Genomic DNA, 27,277 nt, shown 5'->3' with positions numbered 1-27,277 from the left:
GTGAAAATAAAACGTTTAAATCATAATTCAAAGTGAATTTTTTGTGACACTAATTTCAAATCAATAAAACAAAACATTGTGAAGAAAATTAAATATAAATTAAACAGTGACTTTTATTAAAACTAAAACGGTAAAATCGAACGGGTAAATTACAACAACAAAACAAGTGACACATTGACATAAACAAACCTAAAAAAAATATAGTCAAATAAATTAAATTAAAAGAAAAGTGGGAAAATTTTTGCCCCCACTCAAACATTTGGTCCTTCGAACCGGATAAGTGTTTTAGTTAATTGTTCAAGTGACCTTTGTGAACAATAACTTACATAGAAATTTGTTTGTGCAACAAGTTTGAGCTTTGGTGAAAGGCAAATTGACCTAACTCCATTAATGGAAAATTAAATGAAATAATTTATATAAAATTTTTCTTTTTAAAATCAAAAGTGTGTGATATTGACATTTATGTGACTTAACAACAAAAACAAAATCTGTGGTGAAAGACATACTGTAGTAAAGGAAAAAATATATATAATAATAAAAAGGAAAAAATTAGTAAATTGTTGGTGACTGAAAATTATCTTGAGGAAAATTAGTTAATGTTTTTTGAAATCTTGAAGAGGAAAACGTGACATAGACGAAAAGTGCAAGAAAAGTAACTTGTGCAAATTCCAGTGACATCCTTTTCGGAAAATTTTAAATTTTTCTGAAGAAAAAAAAATTGCGACATGTGAAATAAAATACATAAAAGCAGTCAAAGCAAATAAGGTTGTGTGACATTACATAAGTGCAAATCAAGATTTCAAAATAAGTGACGTTTTGTAAAAAGCAACTGTAAATTCTAACGGAAAAAATTCATAAAACAAAATTTTCAAAAGTGTTGACCTCAAAGTGATTTTTTCTTTTTCTTGTAGACCTCCGTTTATCAAGACCTCTCAACGATTACAACAAAGAGACTTCACTTCTTTACACTCGCAAAAAAGCAACGGAGTAAGTACAATCACTTTTGCTTTCCTCTTCATCCCGATTTATTCGCTCTCATCGACTCATTTGTTTACATATTGGCGAATCGGTAAATTGAGTTGCCAGATCGGACCTTTTTTGAAATTTTGCGGGGACATTTTTTGGAAATTTTTTCATTTGAAATTTCTCGATTTTTGATAAACTTTCAACATACCAACGTCAGTTGACCTATAATATTGACATTTCGTGGGATTTTTTCAATTCTTTTTATTTTCGACCTACTTTTTCAAAATGAGCGTTTCTGAGAAATTTACTAATGCCTTTAACGACCTTATGGACTTTGAGCAGGCTGAATCAAATAGACCTGCCGAAAAAGATGTGCACTCTCTAGAGGTGTTACGCGTTCACGTGGACCATTTATGGACCCAAGTTCAAAGGTCATACGAGATATGTAGAGATTATAAAGCACCAGAAGGGGAAAAAGCAATTGACTTAAAAGTTTTGCGTGAGACTTATAGAAAGGCTCTCTCGTCCTACAAACTTGTTGTCAGCTCACTCAAAAGAAGCTCTTTCTTCCTCAACCATCCTCCAGAGAAATCAGAGAGACTTTCAGCCCCTAGCTCAGCGGGCTTTGACAGATCCCATGAGTATGCCATAAAGTTGCCACCATGCGACACGGACGTTTTCTATGGCAGCTACAAGACCTGGCCAACTTTTCGCGACCTTTTCTCGAAAAATGAAAAATCCGAGACTTAGTGGGGTTGAAAAACTTTACCATTTAAACCAGAAAACTGGAGGCGAGGCGCGAGAGATTATATCCCACGTGCCACTTGTTAACGAAGGTTTTGACATCGCTTGGAAAAGTCTAGCAGATCGCTACGAAAACAAGCGTATGCAAGTCAATGAGCAAATTCGTACATTATTTGACCTTCCCACTGTATCTGTACATTCAAGCTCCTCACTCAAATTGCTTCAACGCACAGTAACTGGATGTTTACAGACATTAAAGACCTTGGACATCATTACCACGTCATGGGATCCGATTTTAATAAATTTATGCTCTCAGAAATTACCGAGAAATTATTTAGAAGACTTCGAAAAGAATCTAGACGACAGTTCTCAAATGCCTTCATGGCGTAATTTTGATGATTTCTTGACCCAAAAGTTCAAGACTTTAGAATCCGTAGGCAATGTTCAGCCGTCGACCTCAAAATCAAACAGCAAACCTCAGGAAAAGACATACAATCCAATAGATCGGCGCATTCATACTTTCCAGACGAAAATAGAAGAAAAAACTAAAATGAGACCTAATTCAAAAAAAGCACCTCAACCTCTCACCGCAGTAACATGCCAACTTTGCAAAGAAAGTCACACGTTGGGAAAATGCCCTAAATTTTTAGAATCGTATTCATTTTGTAAAAAATAGTCGATCATGTTTCAATTGTCTCACAGCAGACCACCACATCAAAGATTGCAAAAGTAACTATAACTGCCGAACTTGCAATCAACGACATCACACACTTTTACACAAAGGTAATGGCGCATCGACCATGTCACTTGAACAAGACGCCAGCGTACGACCTAGTACCAGTGCTCAAGCCTTTACAACAACTATACAGTCCATACCAGATACTGAACAACCTCACATCACGACTTTAGCTCTCCGAGAGGCTAATCGACCTGCGCTTAGACCTCAGTCTAGAGAGACATTACTCTTCACAGCCCTTGTTGAAATAGAATCGAATGGTCAGAGATACGAAGCTAGAGCGATCATAGATCCCGGATCTCAATCGACTTTTATCTCCGACAAATTGAAAAACCGACTTAGACTTCCGACCAAGCGGAACTTAGTGCATGTCTCAGGTTTGAGTCCAACAGTGACTGAAACATCAACCCAGGCTTGTATTTTCACACTGTGCTCAAAGGTGGAACCCAATTTCAAACTCCAGTTTGGCTCCAGTTCTAAAAACCTTACCATTTAATTTGCCGCCTAAAGACCTAGACATCAACATCAGTACATTTGAACAACCTCTGGCAGACCCGCACTTCTACGTAAGCCAACCAATTGACATTCTCATAGGACTAGACCTAGGCCCCTCAATCTTCGACTTAGCAGCTCCGATTCGTCCACTCGGCTCCCTTTTGGCACAAAAGACAGTATTTGGCTGGATTGTGGGGGGACCAGTGGAGAAATCGACTGAATCGAAAAATGAGATATCACTTTTCAATGCAGTTGCCCTCGATAAAATCCTCACACAATTTTGGGAGGTGGAGGAGACCCCAAAACCCATTTTGAGGTCAGAGGAGGACAAGACCTGCGAAACAATCTTCCAAACTACGACCTACCGAAACAGTTCAGGAAGATTCGTTGTTACCCTTCCATTCAAAAAGGGTGAAGAAATTGGACATTCGCGCAGTATAGCAATGGCGCAGTTTCTACGGATGGAAAAGATGCTCAGTACGAAGCCTGACAGCAAACAGCAGTATGATCAAGTAATACTTGAATACCTAGACCTAGGACATATGAGAAATATACATCATTCTGAGATTCCGAAAAGACCTAACTACTATTTGCCGCATCACGCGGTGATAAAACCAGACCGTGTTACAACTAAATTGAGAGTTGTCTTCAACGCGTCGTCTCCGACTTCTAACAAGAAAAGTCTTAACGACATTTTGTACCCTGGACCTATTCTTCAGCAGGACCTCGTTCTACAGACTTTGAAGTGGAGACTTTTCAAATATGTCTACAACGCGGACATTACCAAAATGTATCGTCAGATACTAGTCGACCCATCACAAACTCAATATCAGCGAATATTGTTTCGGAAATCCCCTAAGGACCCAATTGAGGACTTTGAACTTCAAACAGTGACCTTTGGAGTCAATTGTGCCCCATTTTTGGCAATAAGGACCTTACTACAGCTAGCTGAAGACGTTCGACATTCTCATCCTTTGGCTGCTAAAGTTTTAGAGGAAAACATGTACGTTGACGACGTTCTAGCAGGAGGGCATACGGTCAATGAGGCAATCATTTCTAGAAAGCAACTAGAAAGTGCGTTACTATCTGCCGGGTTTGACCTCATGAAATGGACTTCCAATGATCCTCAAGTCATCAAAGACCTTCCTGAAGAAAAACTTCTATCATTAGATTGCCTGACTTTGTCCGAAAATATTGGAACCAAGACCTTAGGGATAAAATGGGACATTAAAGCGGACTCATTTTCATTTCCCCAACCTGAAATTGTAATTAAACCCTCGTATACTAAGCGAGAGGTTCTTTCAACCATTTTTTGACCCATGTGGCTGGTTAGCGCCAATTATAGTCGTCGCCAAGCTCATCATGCAGCAAATCTGGCTGGACAAAGTCGGATGGGACAATGGGCTAACACCACTGACCTGTATAGCATGGCAAAATTTCCTAAAGACCTGTCCTGATATTCAAAGTGTCAAAATACCTCGCTGGGTACAATTCACACCAGAATCCAAAGTAGAATTACATGGTTTTTGCGACTCTTCGGAGAGAGCTTATGCTGCAACCTTATACATCCGACTTCAAACGAAGAACGACATAAAGAGCCATTTGTTAGTTGCTAAAACTCTTGTAGCCCCGATCAAAAAGCTGTCGTTACCGAGACTTGAACTTTGTGGCGCAGTTTTACTCTCGACTTTGGTATCTTCTACAGTGCCACGTTTACAGTTGACCTCATATGACCTACATTTCTGGACCGACTCAACAATTGTCCTATCATGGCTAAATCGACCTTCTTGTACCTGGAACACCTTCGTTGGAAATAGAATTGCTGAAATTACAGAAAAAGTAGGAACTTAAAACTGGCGACATGTAGAATCTCGATATAACCCAGCAGACATCGCTACGAGGGGATGTTCGTCGATTGATCTACAGACTTACGACTTGTGGTGGTACGGACCTTCCTGGTTGAAGGAACCAAAAAGCCGCTGGCCGGTTCCCAAACAAACGGTTGAAACAACTTTGGAAATAAAGCCGGTTAAGTCATTCTTAACAACGACTTACGAAGATCCATTGGAGCGATTTTCTAGTCTTTCTCGAGCATACCGTGTTCTCGCTTATGTATTTCGGTTTTGGAGAAATACAGGATCCAAAAGAATTCAACTTCGATCAACGTCTAATGAAATTTCTTCCGATGAAATTAAAATTGTTAAAACTCGACTTATCATAATAACACAACGACATCATTTTGGAGAGGAATATACTCAACTCTCGAAAAAGCTTCAGATAGCTTCAACCAGTTCACTTTTGACATTAAATCCATTCTTAGATACACCTGGCATTATGAGATCAAATGGACGTCTTACGAAGTCGCCATCTTTGACATTTAATGAACGACATCCCATCTTGATTCCCCATGATTGCCGACTTGCACGATTATTTGTTGAGCATACTCATAAATCGACTTTACACGGCGGCAGTCAACTGATGATTCGTATTTTAAGAACAGAATTTTGGATCTTTCGACTTAAACCTCTTGTGAAACTCATCATAAATCACTGTAAGACTTGCATTTTGTACAGAAAACATACGAGAAACCAAATCATGGCTTCTCTTCCTCCTGAACGGAGTACTTTCACAAGACCTTTTCACAACACAGGAGTTGACTTTGCCGGACCTTTTAATATTCGAAATTATACAGGTAGAGCATGCCTCATTACAAAAGGTTACGTGTGCATCTTTGTATGCTTTTCAACCAAAGCCGTACATTTGGAGGCCACTAGCGACCTCACGACCCAAGCTTTTCTCGCTGCTTTTGCCCGATTTATTGGTAGACGGGGTTGTCCTGCAAAAATGTTTTCGGATAACGGAACCAACTTCACGGGAGCAGCAGAAATGTTGAAAAAGGATCGGTTAGAGTTCTTCAAACATTTACAGTCCGACCTTATCACTCGACATTCATCTCAGGACATCGAATGGAATTTCATTCCACCCGGTGCCCCACATATGGGCGGCCTATGGGAGACCGGGGTGAAATCTTTTAAATCTCACCTAAAAAAGGCGATTCCTGACATGACCTTCACCTTTGAGGAACTTTCAACGATTTTGGCTCGTATCGAAAGTTGCCTCAATTCGAGGCCTCTAAGTCCCGCTAGTGATGACCCAAATGACCTCTCTCCACTTACACCGGGACATTTTCTAATTGGTGCCCCAATTTTATCTCCAGCGGAACCAGACCTATCTTCAGACAATATCAGACAATGGAAGCGTTTGAAGATAATTTCTCAGCAGTTTTGTCAACGATGGAAGACTGAGTATCTGAAAGAACTACACCGTAGGTATAAGTGGAAGAGACAGCAAGAAAATGTGAAAATTCATGACCTCGTAATAATCAAGGATGACAGACTTCCTCCGAATGATTGGAAACTAGGAAGAATTATTCATCTTTATCCAGGATCAGACGATAATAGCCGTGTAGTTGACCTTAAGACATCCAATGGTGTCATTCGAAGACCTATAACTAAACTGATTCCTCTCCAATTAAATACATACATAAATTAGCTACGATCCGCACTATATATGTTCCTCTTTTCAGAAATGGCAGCCAAACAAACAACCACTGATCGACACAGCAGCAGACCCAAGGGATGGATTTACTCATGTGGTCTCTGTAAACAGGATCACCCCATCAAGACCTGTCACAAGTTTTTGAGCCAAGGGCCGTCCGAGCGCTTTGAAATCGTCTGTCAGCATTTTTACTGCATAAACTGCCTCGCTTGTTCCCACATACGCCGTGATTGTCCAAGTTAAGTTGCCAGATATGCAATGCCAGACATAACACGCTTCTACATTACGCACCACAAATCAAAGAAATGCACGCCAAATCTGAGGAACGTGCGGAGCCACGACCTAAGTCATGTGTTGAACGACCTCAACCACGTGACAATCGACCTCAATCCCGTGACAATCGACCTCAACCACATGATAACCGACCTCTACCACGTGAAGAAAGACCTAGTCCTCGGGAATCTATACGCCGACGAAGCCTGTCAACCGATAGAGACTCAACTTCACAGGAACGGAAATCCCGAACACCTAGTCGACCTTCAAATTGACCAGCGACCTCCCTCGAAAACCCTATGATGGACCTATATTATCTAATCCGGACAAAGACTTCTCGCTCGACACATTGGCTGATCTCGACTTCAAGTGCAACACTCCAATTGACATCGAACTGGGTTCAGATTACTTCGCAGACCTATGGCGCAACGGCTCTCTTGAAACCAACGTACCAGGCGCCATCAAAACAGCACTTGGCTATACTTTTAGCGGATCCATGGGGCGACTTTGGTGAAGAATCACTGGGAGGCCGGCATGTTTAATGTCAAACGACATTAAACTAATATCATTTGTTTTTTTTTTTCATTTTTTTATTTTTCATTTCATTATCTCCATTGCCATTATTCTTTTCATTTGATCAGTTTCCTTAATTTCCTTATTCATTTGTATTCTTATTCTTTCATATTTTGTTTATTTTGAATTACTTTTAACATTACTTTCGTATTACATTTTAATTTTCAACATTCATTTGATGTTTGGTTTGTTTTCATTTGTTCTTTGTTTCTTATTGGAAAGACTGTTAGGAGTAACAACAACAATAACAACACTCAACATCATCTACATCCAGTGTAGAGAGTGAGTTTTGGTATTGTTATTGTTGTTGCCTGTGATCTTTTTTTCTTTTAATTTTGCCCTTGACCGATATAAAGGGAAACAAGAAAGTCAGTTGGTGAACGACTTGCTTTGTATTCGGTGCGCTCGACTAAAAAAAACCCAAACAAACATCAAGTGAAAATAAAACGTTTAAATCATAATTCAAAGTGAATTTTTTGTGACACTAATTTCAAATCAATAAAACAAAACATTGTGAAGAAAATTAAATATAAATTAAACAGTGACTTTTATTAAAACTAAAACGGTAAAATCGAACGGCTAAATTACAACAACAAAACAAGTGACACATTGACATAAACAAACCTAAAAAAAATATAGTCAAATAAATTAAATTAAAAGAAAAGTGGGAAAATTTTTGCCCCCACACAAACAGATCATATACTAACACCATGTTCCAAATTACAACCGGCTTGGATGAAATTTGCTTCTCTTGGAGACTTCGCAAGCCAAATCTGGGGATCGGTTTATATGGGGGCTATATATAATTATTAACCGATGTGGACCAATTTTTGCATGGTTGTTAGAGACCATGTACCAACGTCATGTACCAAATTTCAGCCGGATCGGATGAAATTTGTTTCTCTTAGAGTCCCCGCAAGCCAAATCTGGGGATCGGTTTATATGGGGGTTATATATAATTATGGACCGATGTGGACCAATTTTTGCATGATTGTTAGAGACCATATACCAACACCATGTACCAAATTTCAGCCGGATCGGATGAAATATGCTTCTCATAGAGGCTCCACAAGCCAAATCTGGGGATCGGTTTATATGGGGGCTATATATAATTAAGGACCGATATGGACCAATTTTTGCATGGTTCTTAGAGACCATATACCAACATCATGTACCAAATTTCAGCCGGATCGGATGAAATTTTCTTCTCTTTGAGGCTCCGCAAGCCAAATCTGGGGATCGGTTTATATGGGGGCTATATATAATTATGGACCGATGTGGACCAATTTTTGCATGGTTGTTAGAGACCATATACCAACACCATGTACCAAATTTCAGCCGGATCGGATGAAATATGCTTCTCTTAGAGGCTCCACAAGCCAAATCTGAGGGTCCCTTTATATGGGGGCTATACGTAAAAGTGGACCGATATGGCCCATTTTCAATACCATCCGACCTACATCGATAACAACTACTTGTGCCAAGTTTCAAGTCGATAGCTTGTTTCGTTCGGAAGTTAGCGTGATTTCAACAGACGGACGGACGGACATGCTTAGATAGACTCAGAATTTTACCACGACCCAGAATATATATACTTTATGGGGTCTTAGAGCAATATTTCGATGTGTTACAAACGGAATGACAAAGTTAACATACCCCCATCCTATGATGGAGGGTATAAAAATATATATATCTATATGTTACCATAATTGTTTAGTATTTTGTATAAATATAAAAAGAATTGTTATATATGTATGTATATTTAATGTAATTAGTTACTGTTATTATTATTAAAATTATTTTTACAAAAAATGCAAAAAAATATATATATTGATATGTGATAAATTAAAAACTAAACTAATATGTGTTAAATAATTTATATGTTAATTTTAGGGATATTTTCCAATATATATAACCGGCGAGGAAAATACCAAGGATGACATTCATTGCCATAGGGGGAGGGCAGCCGCTAGGGACAATAACATCTTGTTCCCATGGATTCGAAATCCGTTGGCAAAATTCAAAAAGCATTAACTTTGTTCACCCGTTTCAGTAATATAGCATATTTATGTCAAATACGACATACCGCCTCTGGACCAAGGCCGTATTCAGGATGAGGGGGATCAAACCCCCCCTCGAAATGAATGAATATTTTTATATAAATAAATATATATTTTTAGCTGCATAGAAAAATCTTATCGAAGATGTTGAAGAAAAGCTGGAGGTTTTATTTTGAAAAATGCTTACCTATAAAACTTGCACAAATCATAGAATACTAGTTGAGAAGCCCGTCAAACGACGGTCGAAAAAAACAAATTGTTTTTGTTCTCGCACCACAAATTTCATGTTTGGAAAATGTATTTCTGCTTTTTATGTGTGTTTGTTGTTCTTTTTGTGAACATGGCTCGCTTTGTTTGGCCATAGAACAACAACGAAACAGCCAAACACACGTGTGTAAATGAAATGGAGCAAAACCTGCGAAAAGAACCTGCCTAATTTAGCGATGGAAGCAATAAAGAGATATTTCCAAACGTGCATATTTTAAAAATTTTGGTCACTTTGCCAGTTACTCAGGGATGGAAAATACAATTTTTAAGAAAGTACAAAAAAGGTATTTTTTGATCGGAAAGGTACTTGTTACTAAATTTCAACAAAAATTTCACTTGAATATTATTGTCAAGAGACTCATTTTTTAAAGAAAATAAAATTTTGACAAAATTTTCTATATAAATAAAATTTTGCAAAAATTTTCTATAGAAATAAAATTTTCCATTCGTTTGTTGGTTGGATGGTTTCGGAATTACCACATTCCTTATCAGCATCCTCTATTTGCAACAAAACTATCAACCAATTATCAGAATAAATTCAGGCAGTTCATTAAACCCAACAATGAACCACACTTGAACCCTCCGAAAAAAGGTTTTGTATGATAGCCGGCTTATGCCGAAATAATTTTGCAAAAAAATTCTATAGAAAAAAAATTTTGCAAAATTTTTTCTATAGAAATAAAATTTTGCAAAAATTTCCTATAGAAATAAAATTTTTACAAAATTTTCAATTGAAATAAAATTTTGACAAAATTTTATATAAAAATAAAATTTTGCAAAATTTCTATATAGAAATAAAATGTTGACAACATTTTCTACCGAAATAAAAAATCGATAATATAGAATCGCATTCTTTTTTCGTTCATTCATAGCTGGAGAATTGTTCAAAGATGACTTGAGTATCTTGATAACATATTCCAGACCCAAAATACCACGAACATCAGTTTTTAAACTGCATTATAAACTGTTTTTGTTCATAGATGGCGAATATCCATTTGACTGACTTCCATTATTAACTTTGGTCTCATATCGGCGTTCCTCGAATGAATTATCCACTTCACAATAACTCATAGGTGACGCAATTAAATTTGAACCTTTATTTTTCTCTGGATTTGAATTATTTTTTCAGGACAATTGAAAGAATAAATAATTGCCACTTTTACCAATGCCATACGATTCTTTTATCAGCTGATTTTGACTTCTTAAAATTGTAAACAACATATTGAAATTTGTTGTTTTTGTTATCGTGATTCAACCTCCTTATTCAGCCATGGAAGAGATTAAAGACGTATCTTAGAAATTCGACTAGCGAGAGTAGACTCAAAGGATTGGCATTAATGTCGGTTCATCGCCGAATAAATGTGCCGACTGAAGAAGTCATTGATTTATTTGCTGCCCAAAAAGCCCGTCGGTTCAATTTAATATTATAAAAATATTGTATACATACCTATGCATAATTAAAATTTTCTACACATGAGATTATATGAATATTTTTTTTAAGTTGAAACCCCCCCCCCCCCCCCCCCCGAATTAAAATCCTGGCTACGGCCTTGCTCTGGACACCTACATAAATATTACACATACCATCATACACAGAAAAAAAAGTGTCTCGTAAATTTAAGAAGATTTTTACAATAATTTATTACAAGAATTTTCCAGAATTTTAGTTCATTTTTCGTATCTTTAACGAAAATTAACTACTCGAAAGGAAATTTTACAAATTTTAAGTAGCAATCGTTTAGTTCATAGCCTACAAAATACGATGGAAATTTCCTTAAAAATTTTCTTAACTGGTAGTTAATAATAATTAATAATTCTTTCGTCATACTATAAAACTACTTATGAAATGTAAAATACTTTCTAAGTAATAAGTGTAATTTACTATAAAGAGTTTTTGTATGAGAAAATAATTTTTTACGAAAATTGAACTTGAAAGCGAATAGCAATTTCATACTGGCAATTCCTATAGTTAATAATAGTTGGTACAACATTTCTCGATGAAATAGTTTTAGTTCACATGTAATTAAATTTATAGACATTTTCGTCAAAAATGGGTAGATATCATTTCATGAAGTTTTTGCTAATTTTAAGTTAAACGTTTCATCGTTCTTATACTGATATGCATTTAAGAGTATTGTTTTTAGAGTAAATTGTGGACAGATGCGATGAACTAATGCATAGTACAGAGATCTTTCTCGTCAAAGTGGAATATGTTTAATGTAAAGATGATGTTACTTGAAATTTTTTTGAGAGTGAGAGCATGCAATGCAATAATGAGAAATGGTAGCGAGTGATGGGGATGTTGTGTATATCTGAGCGTGGGGTTGTTTTTATTTTTGTTCTTTCAGTGGTTTGTGTGTGTTTATTATTCGTGAATGAATTATTTGTCTGGATGAGCTGTTGTTTTCAATGAAGGCACATGTGTTTTTGTTGCTGTAGACATGTTTTGGTTTTGTTTGGCATGCTTCAGTTGTATAGTTGGCGTTGGCGTGGGCTGTTGCACCTTTTTAGCAAGTATGTGACAAGGGAATATAAAGGTATGGAATATTTTGGTTTTTTAAGACATATATTGGTGTTTGTTTATTAAAACTTTTAAATGAAAGCTATTCATATTTTAGCGATGAGGTGTACAATGGCGAAGTGATGATCGGTAGCTTAGAAAAAAGTTATTAAGAATGTTCAATATTTAGGAAAAAATGCTGAAATGGAAAGTTGAAATTGTTTTATCTAATTTAATTTTTATTATTCAATTTAAAAAATAAATATTCAATTTCAGAGTAACTCCAGATGAATGTGGAAAATTGTTTGTTACACCTCAGCGTATAGTTTAATCATAAATAGGTAAGTGTTCTTTTTTCAATGTGGTTTTCTTTTAAAAAATAATATTCTTTATGTATATTATTATTTGCTAATTATTATTATTTTTTAACCAGTTTCATGTTTTTCTTTATTGTAAAAAAATATCTAATTTAAGAGCAACCCCAGATGGATTCGGGCAAATTTTTATATTTCTCCTCAGCGTATAATTTAATAGAGAAGTGGTATGTTTTCTTTTAAAAATTGGCTTTCTTTTCATTAGAATATTTACGTTTTTATGAACTTTTTATTATCAAAATTACATGTTTTTAATACCTTATTTTAGTATTACTTTAATCAAATATTTTTGGAAACCAATTTAATATTTTTAACGTAAAAAACAGATATTTAATTTCAGAATAACAATTTGGAAACATTTTTATGAATTGGTAAGCGTTCTTTAACATTCTTTTAACCAGAATATTTAGTTTTTTTTTATGCATATTATTTCTTTAATTAGATTTTTTGGAAACAAATTTAATGTAAAAAATAAATATTTAATTTCAGAGTAACCCCAAATGAATTTCGATAACTTTTTAACCTCAGCGTACAATGTAATAGAGAATTGGTAAGTTTTATATTAAAGCTTTGGCTTTCTTTTAACAAGAATATTTATTGTATTATGTCCTTCACATCGATAACAACACAATTTTATGAGTTAATATATTACTTAATTCATTATTTCTCTAATTGTTTCAGGTACAAACTTTATGAGGTACGTTTATCTAAGAAAAGTTGAATTCCTTACACCATTTAATAAAATGCCCCCAAATATGGTAAGTTATAAGCTAATTTAATGAGCTAAAAAATTATATTTTATTACATGTTAATTTTTAACAATTTTCATTATTCCTTCCATTTTTTTCAGCAAGATATGTGAAAAATATACTTACGATGAATAAAAAAACTAAGAAAAAGTCAAAATGTCCAAAAAGCGAGTTAAAATAAACTACTTTCTTGTTCCACGTGGTCATAATTTTAATTCACAAAAACATTGTATTAAGAACTTTCATCATAAGTTTTTGTAATAAAGTACTTTTTCTTAAAGAAAGTTTAATTTTATTGTATGAAAATTTTCATAATAGTAAAAAGGTTTGTTGTTCCTTTAATTATTTAATTTCTCTGTACTGTGGAATGATTGATTTAAAAATAGTTTAGTCGTCGACATTTGAAAGAGACTGTTAACCAATTTTTATTATCGGGTTTCCCAAAAATAAGCAAGTAAACCAAAATAATACTGACATTTTAACTTGGTAGGGGTATATAAATCTTATGGTGTTGTAAAAATGAACTAAAATAGAATGTTATAGATTAACTAAAATTTAAGAGAATTATAAACTAGACAAGTTGAAAAAAATCTTAAGGGTTAAGTCATGGTCAATATTACTACAGTTTAGTTCATTTTGCAATGGAAAAGGGTTCACTGTTTTTTCAGTGTACACATAGTCAGGGCTAGAGTTCCCATCTCTGGTCCTATAAAACAATATGGTACATCTAAAAAATGTACAACCCAAAAGCGGAAAAGAACCACCCCATCCGACGAGCTAAGCTGTGCCCTAACATCTCTGTACCATATCCGCTAAGAAGGTTGTCACATTTTGGCGCCCGGCAACATGGCGAATTTTTTTGGCCGACTCATAGTTAACCAATTTAACCACACATATAAATAGACAACAATATATCTTTAGCAAGTATATTAATAAATTTCGCTATGAAATACAGAATAGAATATCTACTTTAGAAGACGAAGTTGTATTCCTTAGACATGTTTATCAAATAGACAGTGACATAAATTTACTAAAAAACCACATAGACGACATAGGTAGGGTAATTTTTACGAGTAAACTAGGAGTGATACCAACTGACTTATTAGACGAGGTAGAAATAGAAATCGTGGATAATTTCGAAACTTATTCAAAAACAAAAGTTGCCGTTTCCTTCAACAAAGACCAAATAATCATTATCCTATCCATTCCCATATTTACCAATTCATCCTTTTCCCAAATAATCCTTGAACCAATCCCTAATAAAGAAAACAAGTCTTTATACCTTGAAACAAATCGGATAATCATAGATAGTAATAAAAACGTATTTTATCCCAATATCACTAACATGTATAAAAATTTGCAAACTGTTAACGATAATTGTATTAAAAGTATTATACAAACAAATATGTCAAGTTGCACATTTATAAAGTTTAAAACAACAGAAATAAAAGAAATAAAACCAGGAGTAATTTTATTTAAAAACTTTTATAAAAATTTTAGTAACGATTGTAACTGTAAGGAAAGTAAATTAAACACAAGTTATACATTCCCAATTGTGTTCGAAAATTGCAAAATAAATGTAGAAAACAAAACATTTTATAACTACAAATTTTCATACAAAGAAAAACCTGTACTTTCAAACCTAATAACTAAAGTTAAGGAAAATAAAACATTTACTGAAATGAATTTAGAAGACTTATATATAAAACAAATTAAATTTGAAGATAATTTTACCGATTTAAATAAATACCAAAAAATAAGTATAGTTACTAATAGCACTACAATTTCCATCTTGATCATTTTATTACTTACCATACCTATATTTTGTAAAAGGAAAGCAACCATTTTGCAAATTTCGTCGGAACCTCAATCTAACGGAAGTGGAGTTATGGTTACACCCCACCCTAGTATAATATAGAATAATGTATTAATTTGATGGTTGCCTTCTGTTGAAGGGTGTGCTAAAATTATGCACCTTATTGGTTTCTGTATGGTGTGCTATTTAAATGCTACAGGCATGTAAATAGCGGTTTGCTCCAAATGTCACACATACATATGAGCCCTTTTAGTACATGCCTATTGTTGTTGTAAATGAGAGCCAAACTTCACTTTCAACAGGCTGGCCATGACATTGATTCTTCTTTTTTTGTTAATCTAAGTCGGTTTTTCAAAGCGTACGCTTCTCCCCGTGACCAATACAGTAAACAAAAAAAAATATAAAACAAAAGTGTTAAACCCAAGATTAAAAACTTAAAACATAAAGTGAACTTAAAATTGTGTGAACAAAAAATAATTTAAATTTGTTTGAATTAAAATATACAAACTCAACGAAACTGTAATAAACAAAGGGAATATAAAAAGTGACATAGATTACAACAACAAAACTGTAAATTATATACATAAAGACTTATCTGAACTTACCAGTAAATTTGTATAAAAAAAGAATAAAATAATTTACTTACGCCTATTATTGCACCTTCCCATAAATTTTGTAAATATTGCACATTGATTCCCTAAAAACTAATCTACAAACTACATAAAACTACTTGTACATATATCACATTTGATTTATATTGCACTTGGTTGTAATAAAAAGGACTAAATCTACATTGTTAAAACTACAAAATATTGAAATACATTTATATACTTACCATAAACTAATATTGCACATGAGTTAAAATAACTTAAATCTAGTGTTAATATACCTAAAATATTGCATAATTCTTGAAGTTGTCTCTAATTTGCCTAGAATAAATACAACAAACAATAAAACTACAAACCACACATTGAATTAAAATCCTGCATCTAACTTTTTTGGAAACCAAAACCGTGGTAAAAAACATTTTGGTCCATTCGAAGCCGAATTGTGTTTTTGCTAATAATACTTTGGACAAACAGAAAATTAAGTGAAAATTAAAAAGACTTGTTATAGTGAGAAAATAAAATTTGTGAAATAGCAATTGAAGATGGACAAAGTTGATTTTGGAAATTACACTGTACTACAAAATTAACAAAATTATAAAAAATAAAATAGACTTGGATTAATTGAAAAAAATTTAACGTCAAAATTGTGTTATACTTACGTGCTAATATTGCAAAATTCCCCTAGAAATAATAAAAAGCAAAATAATAAAAACATTTCTTACACTTACCTGTGAAAACTCTCAAAATTGTGTGTTGGATCTAAGAAAAAATTGTATTGGAATAAAAATTGTGAGCTACAAAAACAAAAGTTGTTAAAAAAGTGAAAAAATTCAAGAAAATTTGTAAATTCAATAAGTGGATGTTTACAGAAAATTTTTTGTAGTAAAAACTAAAAATAGTCTGAAAATTTTAAATCTCAAAAACATTGTGAGCCTAGTGCAAGAACAATTTAACATAGTGCCAACTCGGTAGTTTCGGTTACGTAATCAAAGAATTACATAATCAAAAATTTAACCTGCCAGTAAATTCCCGTTGCAACGGAATTTCAGAAGTGGACAGACACACCAGCGACCCTATTCCCGCGCAAGTACACAACCACACATTACACACATACACATATACATCCAAAGTGAGTACCATTTTTTTCATTTTATTTGTGCACGATACAAGGAGAGAATATTGGGCGGCTTTGACTCTCCCTTTCCTTGTACATAAGAGAAAGATCTGGCGATCCATGTATTACCCGGTATGCTGTACTTGTTTCGTGCTGTAGACTTGTTGTTGCGTGTAATATTTGGCGATTTATGTTGGTGAAGTTGTTGACCCACCATATTTTTGACTCGCTCGCATTTTCAACTACCTTTTGACACATTGACATTTATGTAAATTTTTCCATTCCACATAAAAACATATTCGGTAAATTTTTTGCAAAACAACTTAAATAATTTTTTTTTTGGAAAAAGACTTAAGTCAACATTTTGAAAATAATTAAACTTAATTTGGTTTTCTTGATACTTGTCTCATCATCCCTGGACTTTGAGAATATTTAATATTCGATTATCAATCACGCTGGTGAAAATTTGGAAAAATTTTGTGATGACTACTATCACATTTTCTGGATTTTTTTGTGTGGATTTTCGTACCAATTTGTTTCTTGTTTCTTATGGTTTTCTTATGTAAGAACATGAAAAATTGGCTGTTGTGTTTGAATTGTTTTTTTTCATGTTGCATTAAAATTCAACTTTAATCAAAATTGGATAAAAATTTCTTCGAAAGTTGTGTTGATATTTGTCAAAAACAATTAGCCGATAAAAAATATAATCTCCGACTCTCACGAAATTATATCCCGCGCTATCAAGTTTATTAAACTTTCAAACATTCAGCGAAAATTGGTAAAATTTTTGCATTTTGAATCGTTCATCTCCATTGTCGGTTTCGTGAAATTTTCATAGCAGGTGGATATTTGACCCTCGTTAACTGTAGTTTCTACGCCATAGTGACCCAAGACGAATTGGTTATATTTCATCCGTTTTTGGAAAAATTGCTTAACTGAATTGGGAGAAAATTAATTTTGAATAAGATAAAGACTGAAATTCTAAGTTGTGTGCGAGTACTTTCATCAAAAAAAAAAAACAACTTTTGGCGTTTAATTTAAATTTCGAAAAAAAAACTCTTTCAAAAAAGTGTTCTTTTTTGAAAAGAAGTTTTATTCCGAATTGCATTCTACAACTTGTGTCAATCTTCACGAGGATTTCGAAAAATTGAAAACCTTGAAGTAAGATATTAAACAGCACAAAATGGAAAAAGTAAAAAGCGAAAGATTTGCCAATTGCATCAACGACCTCAATGATTTTGAAAGTACTTATGCTGTCGCGACCACAACGGGTGATATTCATTCGCTTGAGGCCATACGAGCAGAAATTGAAACCCTGTGGAAAAATGTAAAGAAGTCATATTTAGACTGTCGAAATCATGAACAGACGGAGGGGGAAAGACCCATTGACAAGACACAACTTCGGACCCATTATAGTGAAGCCATGGAGGCATATAAGCGAGTAATGAGTTCTGTGAATGCTGATATTCTTGCGTTAAAGGAAGATGCTGCCAAAGAAGAATCACAAAGAGAATCATCAGTGACTCATCGACCCTTTGATGGGGATTTTTCTCCAGCCTTACGGCTACCTCCTTGTGACACTGATGTTTTCAAAGGGGGATATACATCATGGCCCACGTTTAGGGATCTTTTTTCGGCAATTTACATAAAAAATTCGAGATTAAGCAATGTTGAAAAACTTTTTCATTTAACTCAAAAAACAGCCGGTGAAGCTAGGGAAATAATAAGCAATGTCCCTCTGACTAACGAGGGCTTTTCATTGGCGTGGAAAAACTTAACTGATCGCTACGAAAATCGAAGAATGCAGGTGAACGAACAGTTGAAAATTCTATTTAATCTTCCAAATGTAACGCTAGAATCAAGTCACACTTTACAGAAATTGCAAAGAACCGTAAATAGTTGCATGCAAACTCTGGAAACAATTGGGGTCGAAGTAAAGGAATGGGATCCTATTTTAATTTACTTATGTTCGTCAAAGTTACCAAGATCCTTCCTTGAAGAATTTGAAAATACACTTGATGATTGTAAAATACTACCAAGTTGGGAAAAATTTGACAAATTTCTGACCCATAAATTCAAAACGCTTGAGTCAGTTGGCAATATCAAGCCAATTCTCAACAAGCAGATTCAAAATAAATATGATAATAATCAAAGCAGATTTGATAAAGGGAAGTTCGTAAAGAGTTTTCATACAAATATTTCACAAAAGACACAAAGTTATGGGGAAAAAAGTAAATTTAATGCGAATTTGGTATCCAGGAACCAAAATATGACCAAACAACAATGCCATCTTTGTAAGGCACAACATTTTATCCGAGATTGTCCAAAGTTTATAGAAAAGAATATCAATGACCGAATTCATGTGGTTAAAGTTTCACATCTCTGCTATAATTGTCTTTCATCCAGCCATGGGATAAAAGATTGCAAAAGCAAGTATAATTGCAGAGAATGTAATATGAAACATCACACTATGTTACATAAGGGTATACAATCCCAACCTTATTCACAAGATCCATCGACAGAGGCAGTACGACCTTGTACCAGTGCTGCTGCTCTGACAACACAAATACAGTCCACACCTAGCTTGGAAAACAATGTTACAACTTTGACCCTCCAGAATGATCGAACTTGGGAGAATCATCCTGGTGGCACTCTACTTTTTACAGCTCTTGTCCAAATTGAATCTCGAGGGCAATTGTATGATGCTAGAGCTATTATTGACTCTGGATCACAGTCGACATTCATTACTGAAAAACTTAAAAATAAATTGACTCTTCCGTCCAAAAGAAATTTAGTTCATGTAACGGGGGTCAGTCAAATACTATCAGAAACATCTACAAAATCTTGTCTTTTCTCTTTGCGTTCGCGGTTGGAACCTAGATTTGAATTAGACGTCTGGGCCCCTGTTTTAAAAACTTTGCCATCAAATTTGCCGACACGAAACTTGGGTTTGACTCAGCTGAGCGATTTTGTCAACCTTGAATTGGCAGATCCAAACTTTCACATTAGCCAACCGGTTGATCTCCTAATTGGTATGGACATAGGACCCTTAATTTTTGATATTACAACTCCTATGAAGTCAATCGGTTCACTTATTGCACAAAAAACAGTATTCGGATGGATTATCGGTGGACCGATAACCAAGGGAACATATGATCATAATAAAATTTCTTTACACAATACAATTTCTATTGAAAGCATACTCACACGATTTTGGGAGATGGAGGAGACCCCCAAAAGTATTTTGAGGTCTGAAGATGACACATTTTGCGAAAATCATTTCAAACAAACCACAAAAAGAAGCGAAAATGGCAGGTACATTGTGACACTACCATTTAAAAATTGTGAAGAGTTGGGAAGTTCTCGGAATATTGCAATGGCTCAATTCTATAGAATGGAGCGAAAACTAATGAGAACACCTGATATAAAAGAATTATATGACAAAACCATTTTAGAATATTTGGAACTGGGACACATGAGGAAGATAACGCCTCATGAAATTGCTAAGACCCCAAATTACTATTTGCCCCATCATGCGGTTATCAAACCAGATCGACTCACAACAAAACTTAGAGTAGTTTTTAATGCCTCCAGTCCTTCGTCCAACAAACGTAGCCTCAATGATAACTTGTTTACGGGTCCCATACTGCAACAAGACCTTGTTTTGCAAATATTGAAATGGAGGTTCTTCAAATACGTTTATAATGCCGACATTACAAAAATGTACAGGCAGATCCTTCTTGATTCGTCTCAGACACAGTTTCAACGTATACTTTTTCGGAAATCGCCCACTGAAACACTAGAAGATTATGAACTCTTAACAGTTACATTTGGAGTCAATTGCGCGCCTTTTCTTGCAATTCGTACACTTCTTCAACTCGCTGAAGATGTTGCTGACACATACCCTTTAGCTTCAAAAATTCTTCAAGAAAATCTTTATGTTGATGATGTGTTAGCAGGGGCACACACAATAGAAGATGCTATAACATCTAGAAAGCAGTTGATCTTAGCTTTGGAATCCGCAGGGTTTCAACTTATGAAATGGACTACTAATAATCACAACATCATTCAAGATTTGCCGAAAGATCAATTACTTCCAGTAAACTGGTTAGATTTGTCTGAAGACTCATCTACAAAGACCCTAGGTATCAGATGGAACATTTCAGGTGATTGTTTTACCTTTACTCCTCCATCCATGGAACTTAGGTCAAACTATACGAAACGTGAAGTTTTATCCGCAATCGCAAAGTTATTTGACCCGTGTGGTTGGTTGGCACCAGTTGTTATCGTGGCCAAATTAGTCATGCAACAAATATGGCTTGATAAAGTTGACTGGGATGACACGTTGAAGCCAGTTACACTCATGAATTGGAAAAATTTTGTAAAACATAGTGCTGCAGTAGAATTAGTAAAAATTCCTCGATGGATTAACTTCACTCCCCAGTCCAATGTAGAGATTCATGGCTTCTGCGATGCGTCTGAAAGCGCTTATGGAGCCACTTTATACATTAGGGTAGAACACATTAATAAACAAGTAGACACTCATCTTCTAACGGCTAAGACTAGAGTCGCTCCTATAAAAAAGATTTCATTGCCACGTCTTGAATTGTGTGGTGCTGTTTTACTTTCGAAGTTAGCATCCACAGTAATTGCAAAACTTCCGATCTCCGATTTGACGACTCATTTTTGGACAGATTCAACGATTGTTTTAGCTTGGTTGAAAAAGCCTCCATGCAATTGGAGTACCTTTGTTGGTAATCGTGTTTCAGAAATCTTAGAGAATGTTGGTAATCATAATTGGCAACACGTTGACTCTGAAAGTAATCCAGCCGATCTAGCTAGTAGAGGTTGTTCACCGTCTGATCTGAATAATCATGCGTTGTGGTGGCATGGGCCCCAATGGCTTAAGTTGCCTAAAGATAGGTGGCCAGCATATGAAATTCTGGGAGATACAAATCTAGAAGCAAAAGCTGTGAAAGTTTTGACAACCACTACATTCGAAGACCCTTTAATAAGATTTTCTTCGCTGTCACATGCTTATCGTGTATTGTGTTATGCTTTGCGCTTTTGGCGAAATACCGGCTCAAATCGTACACATCTTAGAATTAGATCTGATGAGATCAGGCCTGAAGAAATTTTAGACGTGAAACGTCGTATAATAATCATGACCCAAAAACACTACTTTGCAAAGGAATATGCAAACTTGGAAAATAAAATTAGAATTTCATCCAGTAGCAGTTTATTAACTATGAATCCGTTTTTAGACTCTGGTGGTATAATGCGATCCAATGGGCGGCTTGTTCAATCGCCTGCATTGACTTATAATGAAAGGCACCCTATTATTTTACCTTACGAAGCACGTTTAACACAACTTCTTGTTGAATTTACTCATAAAATTACAATACACGGGAGAAATCAATTGATGACCCAATCCCTGAGATCTGAATTCTGGATATTCAGACTAAAACCTTTAGTGAAGAAGGTTATACGCAATTGTAAAACATGCATTTTGTTTAAGAGACACACCCAGTCTCAGATAATGGCCTCACTTCCACCTGAGCGAACTTTTCTTTCCCGACCATTTACTAATACAGGGGTTGACTTTGCTGGACCCTTCGATATAAAAAATTACAAAACTCGGGTTTGTTTAATAACAAAGGGCTACGTATGTATTTTCGTATGTTTTGCGACAAAAGCTGTTCATTTAGAAGCTACAAGTGATCTATCCTCGCAGTCTTTTCTTGCGGCTTTTGCGAGATTTATTGCTCGACGAGGCTGCCCTTCTTGCATTTATTCCGACAATGGGAAGAATTTTACGGGAGCGGCTGCTCTATTCAAAAAAGATCGGCTCGAGTTTATGAAGACTCTGCAAGCAGAAACACTGCAACAATATTCGCATAATGACCTTAATTGGAAATTTATACCTCCTGGCGCTCCTCACATGGGTGGTTTGTGGGAAGCGGGCGTGAAATCCTTTAAAACTCATTTGCGCAAATTCATTCCTAGTATGAGCTTTACGTTCGAAGAACTTTCCACTATATTGGCACGCATTGAAACTTGTCTAAACTCAAGACCATTAAGTAAGGCTAGTGATGACCCTAATGACTTGTCCCCTTTGACTCCTGGCCATTTTCTGATTGGTACATCCATGTTGGCGCCAGCGGAGCCTGATATTTCAGATCAGAATGTTACGCTTGCAAATCGGTGGCAACGTCTTAAAATTATTTCTCAATATTTTTGTAGAAGGTGGAAGCTAGAATACCTTAATGAATTACACCGTCGTACAAAATGGAAGCATCAACAAGAAAATATTAAAGAAAATGATCTCGTGGTCATAAAAGATGAGAGATTTCCTCCGACTGACTGGGCAATGGGTCGCATCGTAAAAACTTATCCCGGGACTGACCAAAATACCAGAGTAGTTGATATTCGTACGTCTCGTGGTACAATTAATAGACCCATCACAAAAATCGTCAAATTATTTTCAGCATGACTAGTCGTGTACTTTCAAATGAAAGGCCGCGGTACTCACAAAGTTTTCGTTACAGGTATGGCAGCTTATTTACCACGCCGTGAGCCATTGGAGGAGGAGCAGCAGAACGATAATGGTAGAAGACCCAGAGCTGATGACAGACGCAATCACCAACACGCAAGAAACCGATCTAGTGGTCGAGCCGAAGTCCATCCTGGTAGAGTTGAACGACCGGCAAACTGGCAGTATTCTTGCGGACTCTGCCAGGAGGATCATCCCCTTAGTTCTTGCCAAAGATTTCGCGACAAGACCCCTTACCAACGATATGAGACGGTAGAAAGAAGAGGGTACTGCCGAAACTGTTTGGCTCGCAGTCATTTGGCACCTGATTGTCAAAGTCTCATCACTTGTCGCCGTTGTAGTCACAGACACCATACACTTCTGCATGGGGCATCTCAGCTAGAGGACTCTCTAGCCTCTGCCATTTTATCAGTGCCTGTGAAATCGACGAGGTATCTATGGGACCACGTATTCATTCCAACGGCAATGATAAGAGTCGCCTTGGAAGAAGTTGACAGTTGGGCGACAGTGAGAGCGCTAATTTGTCAAGCATCATCAATGTCACGTATCGCATATTCCACATTTCGACGTTTGGGACTCAGATCATTTTTATATCAGGGTCAAAGGTTCACGAAATTCAAAATTATGTCCCGTCGTACAAACAGCACATGGGCACTGAAGGTAAACGCGCTCATAACTGATGAACTTCCACGAAGACCTTATTCGGACCCTCTACTCGAAGACCCTACAAGAGATTTTAGCGATCAGTCCCTTGCCGACCCAGACCCGAGAAGTAATGTACCCATCGACATTGAACTTGGTGCGGATACTTATTCTGCAATTTATCGAGAGGGATCCACATTCACCGGACTTGGCGATGTGAACGCCTACAAAACAGTGCTGGGATACATCATTTCCGGTCCCATAAGGAACCTCAGCCATTAATATTTTAACACTTGGTCACGGGGGGGCGGAATGTTGAAGGGTGTGCTAAAATTATGCACCTTATTGGTTTCTGTATGGTGTGCTATTTAAATGCTACAGGCATGTAAATAGCGGTTTGCTCCAAATGTCACACATACATATGAGCCCTTTTAGTACATGCCTATTGTTGTTGTAAATGAGAGCCAAACTTCACTTTCAACAGGCTGGCCATGACATTGATTCTTCTTTTTTTGTTAATCTAAGTCGGTTTTTCAAAGCGTACGCTTCTCCCCGTGACCAATACAGTAAACAAAAAAAATATAAAACAAAAGTGTTAAACCCAAGATTAAAAACTTAAAACATAAAGTGAACTTAAAATTGTGTGAACAAAAAATAATTTAAATTTGTTTGAATTAAAATATACAAACTCAACGAAACTGTAATAAACAAAGGGAATATAAAAAGTGACATAGATTACAACAACAAAACTGTAAATTATATACATAAAGACTTATCTGAACTTACCAGTAAATTTGTATAAAAAAAGAATAAAATAATTTACTTACGCCTATTATTGCACCTTCCCATAAATTTTGTAAATATTGCACATTGATTCCCTAAAAACTAATCTACAAACTACATAAAACTACTTGTACATATATCACATTTGATTTATATTGCACTTGGTTGTAATAAAAAGGACTAAATCTACATTGTTAAAACTACAAAATATTGAAATACATTTATATACTTACCATAAACTAATATTGCACATGAGTTAAAATAACTTAAATCTAGTGTTAATATACCTAAAATATTGCATAATTCTTGAAGTTGTCTCTAATTTGCCTAGAATAAATACAACAAACAATAAAACTACAAACCACACATTGAATTAAAATCCTGCATCTAACTTTTTTGGAAACCAAAACCGTGGTAAAAAACACCTTCAGTGCTGCCGCTAGTGAAAAATTGAGTGAAGTAGATTTTGGAAAAAAGTGGAGTAGATTGAATAAAATTGAAGTAGCATACATTCTTGAAAACAAAACTATAGGATTCATTTTATTATACCCTCCACCATAGGATGGGGGTATATGTTTGTAACACATCGAAATATTGCTCTAAGATTATACATTCAATTTCAGAGTAACTCCAGATGAATGTGGAAAATTGTTTGTTACACCTCAGCGTATAGTTTAATCATAAATAGGTAAGTGTTCTTTTTTCAATGTGGTTTTCTTTTAAAAAATAATATTCTTTATGTATATTATTATTTGCTAATTATTATTATTTTTTAACCAGTTTCATGTTTTTCTTTATTGTAAAAAAATATCTAATTTAAGAGCAACCCCAGATGGATTCGGGCAAATTTTTATATTTCTCCTCAGCGTATAATTTAATAGAGAAGTGGTATGTTTTCTTTTAAAAATTGGCTTTCTTTTCATTAGAATATTTACGTTTTTATGAACTTTTTATTATCAAAATTACATGTTTTTAATACCTTATTTTAGTATTACTTTAATCAAATATTTTTGGAAACCAATTTAATATTTTTAACGTAAAAAACAGATATTTAATTTCAGAATAACAATTTGGAAACATTTTTATGAATTGGTAAGCGTTCTTTAACATTCTTTTAACCAGAATATTTAGTTTTTTTTTATGCATATTATTTCTTTAATTAGATTTTTTGGAAACAAATTTAATGTAAAAAATAAATATTTAATTTCAGAGTAACCCCAAATGAATTTCGATAACTTTTTAACCTCAGCGTACAATGTAATAGAGAATTGGTAAGTTTTATATTAAAGCTTTGGCTTTCTTTTAACAAGAATATTTATTGTATTATGTCCTTCACATCGATAACAACACAATTTTATGAGTTAATATATTACTTAATTCATTATTTCTCTAATTGTTTCAGGTACAAACTTTATGAGGTACGTTTATCTAAGAAAAGTTGAATTCCTTACACCATTTAATAAAATGCCCCCAAATATGGTAAGTTATAAGCTAATTTAATGAGCTAAAAAATTATATTTTATTACATGTTAATTTTTAACAATTTTCATTATTCCTTCCATTTTTTTCAGCAAGATATGTGAAAAATATACTTACGATGAATAAAAAAACTAAGAAAAAGTCAAAATGTCCAAAAAGCGAGTTAAAATAAACTACTTTCTTGTTCCACGTGGTCATAATTTTCATTCACAAAAACATTGTATTAAGAACTTTCATCATAAGTTTTTGTAATAAAGTACTTTTTCTTAAAGAAAGTTTAATTTTATTGTATGAAAATTTTCATAATAGTAAAAAGGTTTGTTGTTCCTTTAATTATTTAATTTCTCTGTACTGTGGAATGATTGATTTAAAAATAGTTTAGTCGTCGACATTTGAAAGAGACTGTTAACCAATTTTTATTATCGGGTTTCCCAAAAATAAGCAAGTAAACCAAAATAATACTGACATTTTAACTTGGTAGGGGTATATAAATCTTATGGTGTTGTAAAAATGAACTAAAATAGAATGTTATAGATTAACTAAAATTTAAGAGAATTATAAACTAGACAAGTTGAAAAAAATCTTAAGGGTTAAGTCATGGTCAATATTACTACAGTTTAGTTCATTTTGCAATGGAAAAGGGTTCACTGTTTTTTCAGTGTACACATAGTCAGGGCTAGAGTTCCCATCTCTGGTCCTATAAAACAATATGGTACATCTAAAAAATGTACAACCCAAAAGCGGAAAAGAACCACCCCATCCGACGAGCTAAGCTGTGCCCTAACATCTCTGTACCATATCCGCTAAGAAGGTTGTCACATTTTGGCGCCCGGCAACATGGCGAATTTTTTTGGCCGACTCATAGTTAACCAATTTAACCACACATATAAATAGACAACAATATATCTTTAGCAAGTATATTAATAAATTTCGCTATGAAATACAGAATAGAATATCTACTTTAGAAGACGAAGTTGTATTCCTTAG

At 34.7% G+C, this 27,277-nt stretch overlaps 4 protein-coding genes across 4 annotated transcripts; all 4 read left to right on the top strand.

Moving 5' to 3' along the window:
- The first annotated feature begins 1,696 nt into the window (after positions 1-1,696).
- Positions 1,697-4,257, top strand: LOC142224909 (uncharacterized). The gene is made up of 3 exons (XM_075294687.1): positions 1,697-2,217; positions 2,387-2,862; positions 2,921-4,257. The coding sequence occupies exons 1-3, from the start codon at positions 1,697-1,699 to the stop codon at positions 4,255-4,257; spliced, it is 2,334 nt and encodes a 777-aa protein (XP_075150802.1).
- A 46-nt stretch (positions 4,258-4,303) lies between these two features.
- On the top strand, positions 4,304-6,742 carry LOC142224908 (uncharacterized). Its single transcript, XM_075294686.1, has 3 exons — positions 4,304-4,780; positions 4,868-6,266; positions 6,528-6,742. Exons 1-3 carry the CDS (start codon positions 4,304-4,306, stop codon positions 6,740-6,742), a joined length of 2,091 nt encoding a protein of 696 aa, XP_075150801.1.
- Positions 6,743-16,441: 9,699 nt separating this feature from the next.
- On the top strand, positions 16,442-25,143 carry LOC142225933 (uncharacterized). Its single transcript, XM_075295782.1, has 2 exons — positions 16,442-16,848; positions 23,382-25,143. The coding sequence occupies exon 2, from the start codon at positions 23,384-23,386 to the stop codon at positions 24,308-24,310; it is 927 nt and encodes a 308-aa protein (XP_075151897.1). The 5' UTR covers positions 16,442-16,848; positions 23,382-23,383; the 3' UTR covers positions 24,311-25,143.
- On the top strand, positions 18,017-23,326 carry LOC142224907 (uncharacterized). The gene has a single exon (XM_075294685.1). It carries the CDS (start codon positions 18,017-18,019, stop codon positions 23,324-23,326), a length of 5,310 nt encoding a protein of 1,769 aa, XP_075150800.1.
- Positions 25,144-27,277: the final 2,134 nt, after the last annotated feature.

The sequence above is a fragment of the Haematobia irritans genome, chromosome 2 (genome assembly GCF_050003625.1).
Source record: "Haematobia irritans isolate KBUSLIRL chromosome 2, ASM5000362v1, whole genome shotgun sequence".
In the NCBI taxonomy this organism is placed as follows: domain Eukaryota; kingdom Metazoa; phylum Arthropoda; class Insecta; order Diptera; family Muscidae; genus Haematobia; species Haematobia irritans.
Note: the sequence above shows the minus strand (reverse complement) of the source record. Positions and strands in the feature narration are given on the sequence as shown.

Excerpts from the sequence above, each read along its gene's own strand:
- LOC142224908 (XM_075294686.1), top strand. The coding sequence starts at position 4,304 with ATGCAGCAAATCTGGCTGGACAAAGTCGGATGGGACAATGGGCTAACA. Across the intron at positions 4,781-4,867 it reads TTGCTGAAATTACAGAAAAA|ACTTACGACTTGTGGTGGTA; the intron begins GTAGGAACTTAA and ends ATTGATCTACAG. Across the intron at positions 6,267-6,527 it reads GTATCTGAAAGAACTACACC|AAATGGCAGCCAAACAAACA; the intron begins GTAGGTATAAGT and ends TCCTCTTTTCAG.
- LOC142224907 (XM_075294685.1), top strand. The coding sequence starts at position 18,017 with ATGGAAAAAGTAAAAAGCGAAAGATTTGCCAATTGCATCAACGACCTC.
- LOC142225933 (XM_075295782.1), top strand. The coding sequence starts at position 23,384 with ATGGCAGCTTATTTACCACGCCGTGAGCCATTGGAGGAGGAGCAGCAG.
- LOC142224909 (XM_075294687.1), top strand. The coding sequence starts at position 1,697 with ATGAAAAATCCGAGACTTAGTGGGGTTGAAAAACTTTACCATTTAAAC. Across the intron at positions 2,218-2,386 it reads ACATACAATCCAATAGATCG|TCGATCATGTTTCAATTGTC; the intron begins GCGCATTCATAC and ends TGTAAAAAATAG. Across the intron at positions 2,863-2,920 it reads TGAAACATCAACCCAGGCTT|TTCTAAAAACCTTACCATTT; the intron begins GTATTTTCACAC and ends GTTTGGCTCCAG.